We start from the raw sequence: 10,480 nt of genomic DNA, 5'->3' as shown, positions 1-10,480 counted from the left end.
TGATATGTGCTAATAACTGGAGAACGCACATGATAATCCTTAATCTTCTTAACCAACTTCAGTTGCTTAATTAAAGACTCCATTCAACAGAACAACACAAAGGCATTTATACATTCTAACATTAAACAGTACTTCCAAAAGTGACCATCAACTCTGATTCATTACAAACATTTCCTCATATTTTCATCAGAATAGAAAGCCCTCATTATTCTTCCTCTGGGCTTTCAAACAAGATGATTAATATTTCTTTCATCTAGACAGAGACAGGATAAGCGGGACAGCAGTCATAACCTTTTGGACATTAACAGAGATTTCTATTACTGTTCTCTAAGAGATGACAAGAATGGAAACTGTCTGACGGTTAATCTTTCAAACTCATTTTTTACTCAAATTGGCCTTCCTGGATCATATTTCATATCTTGCCAGAAACCACACAAACCATGGTGTTGATTAATTGCAGGGCTGTTTTTTCCAGTCTGAACAACTGTCCATGTATTCAGGGGTTAAAGCATAGGTTAACACATTTTAAAAAACAATACTCAGGCGTCCATAATAACGATGTAACAGGATTTGCTCCATGAAAGAATTCCCTTTTATTCTGATCATTTCCTAATGCACTTTTAATATAAGTGATTGGAGACAAATCCACAGTCCCCCTGTGTAAAAATGCATTCTACAGTTTCTCTGAAGTGCATACAGAACCAGTCAAAAGTTTGGACACACCTTCTCATTCAACTACTTTGAAGAATCTAAAATATAAAACATATTCTGGTTTGTTGAGCATTTGTTTGTTTACCACATAATTCCATATGTGTTCCTTCATAGTTTGGATGTCTTCAATATTAATCTACAATGTATAAAAAAATAAAAAATAAAGAAAAACCATTGAATGAGAAGGTGTGTCCAAACTTCTGACTGGTACTGTATATACAGTATGGCTTCAGCAGGCTTCTTTTTTTTTTTTACTAAAAAGACAAAAACAATGTCAGATGAAATTTGTCTTACTCGGTCTGCTGAAACCTCATGTGTGTGTGTGAATGTATTTTTACACAAAACAAGGGGTGAAGACTTTGCATTTTAATTAACTTGTGAATTGATATTCAAACAGAACTCTTCAGTATGAAAAAGCAGAAGGATTAGGCTGCAGCAAGCAAAACCTGCTGCAATATTCATATGTGCATTTAACTATTGTTTTAAGAAAGACTTGAAAATATTCTGAACCCCATCCTTTAAGGTCTTGAGGGTTAGGATAAGGTTGGGTTCAGGGGGGAAATTCAAAAATAAAGGACAAAACAAAAACATAGTATATATATATTCCTTTATTGATCCCCATACAACTAAAAATACACATACTATACAACTACACAGACAATAAATACACATTGCAACTACACAGACAATAAATACAATACTATACAACTACACAGACAATAAATACACATACTATACAACTACACAGACAATAAATACACATACTATACAACTACACAGACAATAAATACACATACTATACAACTACACAGACAATAAATACACATACTATAAATACACATACTATACAACTACACATACACAACTAGACAATAAATACACATACTATACAACTACACAGACAATAAATACACATACTATACAACTACACAGACAATAAATACACATACTATACAACTACACAGACAATAAATACACATACTATACAACTACACACACATACTATACAACTACACAGACAATAAATACACATACTATACAACTACACAGACACATACTATACAACTACACAGACAATAAATAAATACACATACTATACAACTACACAGACAATAAATACACATACTATACAACTAAATACACATACATACAACTACACAGACAATAAATAACACAGACAATAAATACACATAATATACAACTACACAGACAATAAATACACATACTATACAACTACACAGACAATAAATACACATACTATACAACTACACAGACACAGATAACATACTATACAACTACACAGACACAGACAATAAATACACATACTATACAACTACACAGACACAGACAATAAATAAGATAAGATAAGATAATCCTTTATTAGTCCCGCAGCGGGGAAATTTGCAGGTTACAACAGCATAGAGTAAAGTGCACACAAGAGACATAGTAGAAGAAGACAAGATAAAAAATAAAAAATGAAAATAAAAATAAAATAAAACAAGTATTATAAATAAAACAAATAAAATAATACACATACTATACAACAAAATAAAGATAGAACAGGAATAAAATAAAAAAAAATAATAATAGTAAATGAAATGAACACTTGTATTTACTTATTAAACACAGTTACAATAACACATTGCTGGATATTTTAGTGAACTTCTGAGCTCCAATGAATGAATATGTTTGTGCGTTCATCCTTGCGTCTCCACCTCCCGGCCGCCCGTCCAATCAGAGCAGAGAAGCTCCACCCAGACGAGCAGAGGAGGCGGTGGGGGAGGGTCACGTGTGTACACACTGCCGGGCTCAGAGGCACTCCAGCAGTAGTAAAGTCTGCAGAGACTGCCCCCTTTCCAGAACAAGCCTCGTCGAAAAAGTTGAGAGATGAAGTCAGTCGTTACCGTAACGCAGTAGAAAGCGGTGCCTTCACGCAGGAGGAGTTCATGGTGCGTGTGTGAGATGAAACGAGAGAGACATGCCAGTGGAAATACTCACGATGCATCCAAACCCAATGCCGCCGTAGGTCGGTCCGATCACATCCATACGTTTCTGGTGAGTTCTCCTCTCTTTGTTTTTATTATTCCATCCCACATATGAGACGGTGTAAAGTTCCACCTCACAGGGACAGAAAAGTGAGTTTACACCATTGGAGGATGTCTGGAGGAGAGACAGAGAAAGAGAATGTGTGCCAACAATAGCTGCAGGAACGGTGAAGCCGTGACAGCTATCCACGCTTAGATCAGCGCAGTCAAGTGTGATGGAGAGGCGCAATAACGCACGCACATCATGGAGCTGCTCCAGGAGCTGCTCAGCTTTAACGACGCGTCTCTGTTGGCAAAACTACACCTTGAAGCTGTTTCTCACGGGGTCAGCTTTCTGGAGTGCTGAGGGAATAAAAAAAACAGAGATCAGTTTATTCAGAGGTCTCAGAGGTCTCAGAGGTTCAATGCTGCTTCCCTGCCATGCAAAAAAAACAGTTTAAAGTCTTTGCATTAATAATAGCCTGTATCTTGTTGATATGACATCTGACATTAGAGCTATTCTGATGATATATGAGTCTGCTAATTAAATCATATGAGATGTTTATAACTATCTATTTAAGATGAAGGCAGCCTTGATTACTGGATCAGTGAGACCACTAATGTATGGCCTTACAACCCAGGCCATCAATTAGTAATTAGGCTTTTTCTTTTGTGTATATATATATATATATATATATATATCTATATATGTTTAGCCTTGTGAAGTTGAATCATTAATAACATATAAGGACATGCACTGCTTGAAGATTAATACCAATGTTGGATTCATTCATCTTTATTAGTCTACTCTACACAGGCTCATTAATATATTCTCCTAATTCATGGTTTTCTTTTGGTCCAAAGCTTGACATATTTGTTTTGATAAAGGACATCAAGACCTTTGATCAGCTGTTGAAGCCACTGTTTGATTACAGATATTCCCCTTGGTTACTATTGAGGTACCACTCCTTATTGAAAGCAGCTAGAGGCTGAGTGAAGGCGACCGTCTGACAAATGAGTTCTGCTCAGATTAATCATACAACTCGCCAAATTAAAAGCTTCTTGAGATTTAGGCTTTGCACTTGTTGTTGTCAACTTCATCCATGTGACCGGAGGGGACACGGGCATGTGTCCCACAGCTTAATGGGAGTAAGCCTGCTTTGTGCTGACCAGTGAACTCTGACTTTGTTGATTTCTGTCACAGTTTAACATGTTTCCCAAAAGACGCTGAGGAAGCCGTCTTGACTGGCCGTGACTTCACCAGAGTCTCTATCACTAGAACTGGAATATGAGGCAAACAGTTGATTAAATCATCAACATTTTGGACCTTTTAGTTTTATGTTTAACCCCTCAAGGAAAAGAGTTTGTGAGGAATCCATTCAGAAACAAGTTCCTTAGTGTCCTATTCCAGGGGGGGGTGACGATGATTTTTGGGAAATTGTTCTGAATTATATTAAACCCTTCCACAGAAATGGAGTTGATGGCAGTCAAAGTATTTTAATCACCTCTGAGCGCTTAGTCATTTTAATTTGCAAAATGTTATGCAGCATTAGCAGTCACCTGAAGTCAGATTATTCATGAATGCTCTCAGTTAATGGGCAGCTTTCCAAGATTGAAAGGCAGCTGAGAGACACACTAGAAACAGAAAGGATTTAGGGACTTTGTTAAATGTATCATTTACATCTTAATGGCCTCTCATACTATCAGTAGTTTAGTACTTCTGTGGACAGGTACTTAAAACTGTCCGCTATTAATGCTATAAAACTTTGTGCATCAAGTGTCATTGTGATCTACTTTACCTCTGACATTTCTGCTGAGTCACTTGATGTGGAACCATATTGTCTTTCTGTAGAATGTCTGCTGTGACATCACTCAGTGCTTTCTGAGAAGAGCCTGTAAATTCCAGTAAGGATATATGAGGGGTGTGGGCCCAGTATGTCACACTATTCCCATCAGCCCGCGAGTTCTGGCTTCAAAACTCTGAAACGTCAAGCACATGGGCGTCACTCTTACCAGATCATGTTTGGTGGGGCTGAAGCATGCCGGAGCACGGCCTCCCCCTCTGGGAATAGTTGACTTAACCACTTTTGACATGGAGTGGGGCAAAAAGTTCAGACGGGGCTTAACCAAGTCTACGTCTGCAGTCAAAGTGGTCAAGAGGAGCTCTTACAAGAGCTTAGGCTATTCTTACTTAGCCGTGTAATTGTACGTACGGCACCTTTATGGTAAGCAGCTATCTCCTGGTTTTATTCTCACATTCTATCATGCATACTTCAATAACTCATTTGCATACTTATATTACTGGATAGTTATTGTCCATTAAAAAGGTATATGCCTCATGAAGTACTAATGCATGCTTTAATAACAACAGAATATTGTGCCTGTTGCTTTTGTTTATACGTTTACAGCATATCTTTAAACTTCAACAACATCACTTCCATCTGGAGTTTTGGCAGAATCTGACATTGACTTCAAATTGAAGCGGCGGTTATTTCTCTGAACTCAAACAGACAAAGTTCATACGGTATGACTAGGAGTAGAGTTTTTTCTTTTTTCTTTCACCTCGCCTGCCCCGTTCGTCCCCTCAGCAGAGTGGGAAACGAGAGATTTCATAATCTTGGGCAGCTGGTAAAATGTGAAGAGCTAAAGTTCAATGAAAGTAGAGGTCGCCCAGTGGGGATTGACGCAGACGCTGCAAAGCTAGCGGTGCTGATTCACAAACTTAATATGAAAACCATGAATTTAAAGTATTGTTTAGTATGGGCTCCTTGTTTTCATCCTTTACAGTGACTGAGAGGAAATGCATAGGTGACAAAATACTATCCCATTTATAGTTACTAGCATTTTTTCGGAAACAATTCCATGACTGGTTTGGCCTATTTTCAAAAGAGTGAAATCCCAAGAGTGCTGAACAAAAAATGTGTGTACATGCTATCAAGTTTCTGTCACTTCCAGTCAGTAAGTTTTCAGTATTTAGCCTCAGTCCAGTACGTATCATAAAAGCCACGGTTTCAGTTTTCATCTCTACATTATCGCTGGGTTGTTATTGTCAAGGTCTCGCATCAAATACTAGGCTCTCTAAAGCGTAACAGGAAACAAAGTATGTGGAAACAAACTGACACCAGTGCACCACAAACCCTTTCATGCAGAATATTAGGAACCCTGCAGCTCTCAGAAGTTGTAGCGTGAGCCAAAGTGGTAATGAAAGGGTGGCCAAACCGTCTGTACACAGCAGGTGCTAATCAGTGGGGACATCCGGCCACAATGGACTGCGTTCCCTTTAATAGTCGACTTCTTATGTCATTATCTCCTTAAGTGATCAGGGGTTGTTGAAGGAGTGCAGAGCAAACAACCCTCTTCCAATCTACAATACATTCAGAGAAAAGCCCATGAGAGAGGACCATAGCTAATTATGTACTTTTGTCAAGGCCTGTTTTAGTAAATGAGTCACCCAGCTGCTTACGTTAGAGAGCCGTGTTTACAAGAGGTCTGACCGGGGGCTCCTGTCTGGGTGAAGACAGGCTGTTTTGTAAAGAGTAACTCTACACTTTCTTCCTCCTGATCCTGGTCCAGTCCAGCTCTGAGCTCCAGCCTCTACTTTAGTCTCATTACAGAGTAGTATAGAGGAGGGACTGAAATCCTTGTGTGTGCATGTGCGTCTGTGTTTGAGGCTGAAGGCCAAAACAGCCCCTCTGTAGTGGTGTTACGTAAGTGAACAGAAGAATGTTTCCCCTTTTACTGGCATCGTTATCATCCTCCTGAAAACCAAACTGCCTTCCTGCGCTTTGTCCGTCAGTATTTTCATGGAAGAGGTTTCCACGAAATTCTACACAGATTTTTTTTTTTTTCTTTTTGCTGTTGTTGTTTTTTAATTCTTAACTGTATTTGTTCTTCAGAGGACCATTCCTTTTCAAGCTGCTTTGGGAGTGAAGCCAGACATGTGGAAAAATAACTGCCAAATTATCACTGAGGAAATAAAATACAGTCAACTTGGATGATTTTCACTGCAATCCTGCGATAGCCTTGTGATCTTCCACTTCCTTGACCGATGAATAATTAATAATTGAATAATTTATTTATAATGTCATGCGTTAATAATGCAAGGGCAGCATTATATAAGCTTTTTTTTTTCAAAACTTGCAGCCCCGGTCGCGCTTGATCCCAAACGCTCCCGACATGAGCATGGTCATTTTTCTTTGACCTTGCCCTGAACTCCAACCCTGCGACTCGATCCTCTCTGACCCGCCGCCAGAGCCTGCTTCACATTTCACTCTTTATAAATCTTCCCATCACCACGTTCCCGACCCCCCGGTCGACCTGAACAGAAGGTGCATGAGCTTTACTCGGGGCAGTAACACCGAGAGCAGTGTGTCAAAGTGTCTTTCTTCACCGCGCTGCTTGACCATGTGAAAAGGACAAGGGCAGCCCTGCACAGCTAGCAGCACCCCTCCATGTGACTGTGATAGAGAGAGAGAGAGAGAGCGGCAGAGCAAGACAGGAAAAGCTTGCAGAGGCGTCAAACACTTGCTCTGCTCAGTGTGAGTCTCAAAGAGGAGGAATGGTGCGCTTTGAGGCTAGCAAACCCAACATATTGTGAGGCGTTTGTATTCAGCCAGTCAGATGCGGTGAAGTGAAATTAACAGTGTTACCCAGGGCATAAAAGCTGAGCCGTGGCCGACGTGTTTTTGTTTTACGGCCTTGTTTGCTCCTCCAGCCAGCATAGAAACCAAAAACAGAGTGGGTTGAATTTATATTTTGGGTTTTTGTGACTTCCTCAAAACTACAGGGTTCAGTTTGTAGGATTTCGGGGGATCTTTTTGCAGAAATGGATTATAATATTCATAACCGTTTGTTTTTTATCTGTATTTTATGGCTCTCATTATCACTTGTAATTGATAAACTATGACATTTATTATCTTCTCAGTAACTAACTCCACTCTCCCTGCCTCTCTGCCCTCAGGCGACTCATTGAGAGACGCCACCGGTGTCGGAGCCCAGCGATGTGGCTCTGCACGGTTTACAATGAGACGGACACCAGCGTGGACTTCCGGCTCTGCCAGGACTTTGGCCTCATCCTGTCGGTCTTCTCCCTCATCTACCTCCTGGTGTGCTTCCCATTGGGGCTGTGCTACAATGTGCTGCTTGTCGTGGTCAACCTCTCCAACAAGGTGTCCATGACCATGCCGGATGTTTATTTCGTCAACATGGCCATCGCGGGGATTGTCCTCAACCTGGTGGCGCCCGTGGAGCTGCTGAGCTCCACCTTCACCCGCTGGCACGCGTGGGAGTACAACAACGAGGTCTACATCACCCTGCTGATCCTCTTCAACATCTCCTCCCTGGTCATCATGTACTCCACCACGCTGCTCAGTCTGGACTACTACATCGAGCGGGCGCTGCCGCGTACGTACATGTCCAGCGTGTATAACACCAAACACGTGTGTGGGTTCATCTGGGGCGGCGCGGTGCTCACCAGCTTCTCCTCGCTGCTCTTCTACGTGTGCAACCACATCTCCACTAAGATGGTGGAGTGCTCCAAAATGCAGAACAAGGAGGCAGCAGACGCCATCATGATGTTCATCGGCTACGTGGTTCCAGCTGTGGCCGTTCTTTATGCCTTCGTGCTCATATTGCGCATCAGGAAGGAGTCTACACCTCTGGACCAGGACTCGGCTCGCTTGGACCCTTCCATCCACAGACTGCTGCTAGCCTCAGTCTGTGTACAGTTTGTACTGTGGACCCCATACTACATGACCCTGTTGGTACACACTGTAGCCGGTGCACCAGGGTACATTAGCAACGCACAGTACTTACCTACATACTATTTCCTGAGATGCGTGTCTAAGCTGCTGGCTTTCTCCAGCAGCTTCGCGATGCCTCTCATGTACAGGCAGATGAACAAGAACTTCTCCAACAAGCTTCAGCGGCTGCTCAGGAGGCTGCACTGCAGAGACCAGTCCTGCCCTCATGAACGCTCCACAGTGCAGCAAGTGGTGACGTGAGATCCCCCCACCCCACCCCACCCTCTTTGAGGTGACAGACGCCCCTCCAGCCCCCCCCCCTTTTCAACCTCTTGGCGTAGCCGGCACTTATCTCCCCACTCTGGAGCCAGTATCTGACTGGGCTCCCTCGCTGCTCTGGACTGTGTTAAGAGCGACGTAGCTAACTGTGGTATTTCCTGTCACCTTCCAGAACTTGATCTGATCTATTCAGTTCCGCTTTGAGAGGACAAACCAAGCAAAAACCACTAAGTGCTGTTATTTTTTGTCCCTGAGTGAAGCTCTCCACTAAGACACTTGACGGGCTAGTTTGCGGGCGGTTAATAGGCACCATAAATCCAGCGTTTCTTCTGAGTTTCACACAGAAACTAAGGAAATATCTTGTTAGCAGGGTACTCCCAAAGCATTACACCATATAGTGGGCACAGCTTCCCCTGATATGGGTGTATTGTGAATATTCTGCTGACAGTGTGCAGGTTTGACCTTTTACATGACCGCCTAAATTTCACTGTTGAGTCACGATATGCGACCAGAAACGTTTTGAGTTCCAACAAGATTAATTAATAAATGATGCATGATGCTTTTGTCCTATCACACATACAGAAACCAGTTAGTTATAAACTTTAATAATCAAGTAAAGTTATTTTGATGAAGAATAAACTTAAGAATGCGACCCTGCATGATGGATGGTGGCCAGTATATCAGCGACCCACCACAGCTAATCAACCTGCATTGCATGTGTCAACATTAGATTTTGAGCTGCCAGTAAACATCAGTGTTTGCTGCCCCTCAAACTAGAGGCCTTGATCACCTGAATGAGAAGACAGTCAGACAGACCTTTTTACTTAAATATGTTGAACGTAATTCCTCATTATCAGATAAATAATCGTCACATTTTGAAGGTAATGTTGAATATGAATGGTCTATTAATAGATTAATATACATCCACTTTGAAGTCACACAGAACTACATGAAATGCTCATATAAAGCTCGTATTCAGGGTTCAGACATAACCGGTGTACCTCTTGTGATCTCTGCTGAAATCACATCACCAACTATAAGCAGTTTAAATCCACTCATACAATATCAACTTCGGCCCACTATGTGATCTGTTAAGGATTCCTGCATGGAGAGCCTCACATAGGGTCAGTGAAGTCCTACGGCGTCACAGAGAGAGGGTGGCATGTGGATTCCCTGAAATGTTTGAGGGGTTGGAAGGTTTTGTGCAGTGGAAATATGAAGCCTGGCTGGGTCACTAGAGAGGCGCTATCAAAAGCTTGATGCAGAACTGCAATGCTGCCCAGATCCAGTGAGCTAATCTGCACATTTAATGGTAAAGCTGCTTTGCTTTCTTGCCTGCCACTTAGTGAAAAGTGAACAGACTGATGGTGATGGACATAAAATTCAAAGTTTTGTTTGAATCACTGCATTAGCTTTGGTGTTTTTATTTGCTTTCTGAATTACAGGGCCAGTTTTTTTGAATCATCCTGTGAATAGAAACAGCAGCAGGGTGGGGCATTCACTTGAAGGGAAATGGAAAGTGGGCACACTGTTACATTCACTCACAGACAACAATTAATGAAGGGCACTTATGTTGGTGGAGTTTTCATTTACACCTTTAAATTAACAATAAAGCCAAAATTCTTGCGCTATAAAATGTGCTTGGCTTTTACTGTAATTTTGAAGGGATTGCCAGATGTAACAACCCAGATCTGATTATTTTTATACATATTTGAATTATTATTA

The 10,480-nt window shown here is 41.4% G+C and overlaps 1 protein-coding gene across 1 annotated transcript; it reads left to right on the top strand.

Annotated features, from left to right (window-relative positions):
* The first annotated feature begins 2,531 nt into the window (after positions 1 to 2,531).
* On the top strand, positions 2,532 to 8,745 carry gpr146 (G protein-coupled receptor 146). The gene is made up of 2 exons (XM_054607430.1): positions 2,532 to 2,766; positions 7,696 to 8,745. Exon 2 carries the CDS (start codon positions 7,736 to 7,738, stop codon positions 8,735 to 8,737), a length of 1,002 nt encoding a protein of 333 aa, XP_054463405.1. The 5' UTR covers positions 2,532 to 2,766; positions 7,696 to 7,735; the 3' UTR covers positions 8,738 to 8,745.
* The last annotated feature ends 1,735 nt before the right edge of the window (positions 8,746 to 10,480 follow it).

The sequence above is a fragment of the Anoplopoma fimbria genome, chromosome 11 (genome assembly GCF_027596085.1).
Source record: "Anoplopoma fimbria isolate UVic2021 breed Golden Eagle Sablefish chromosome 11, Afim_UVic_2022, whole genome shotgun sequence".
Classification (NCBI taxonomy): domain Eukaryota; kingdom Metazoa; phylum Chordata; class Actinopteri; order Perciformes; family Anoplopomatidae; genus Anoplopoma; species Anoplopoma fimbria.
This window is presented reverse-complemented; position numbering and strand designations above follow the sequence as displayed.

Bases quoted from the DNA above. Each gene is read 5' to 3' on its own strand.
- gpr146 (XM_054607430.1), top strand. From the start codon at position 7,736: ATGTGGCTCTGCACGGTTTACAATGAGACGGACACCAGCGTGGACTTC.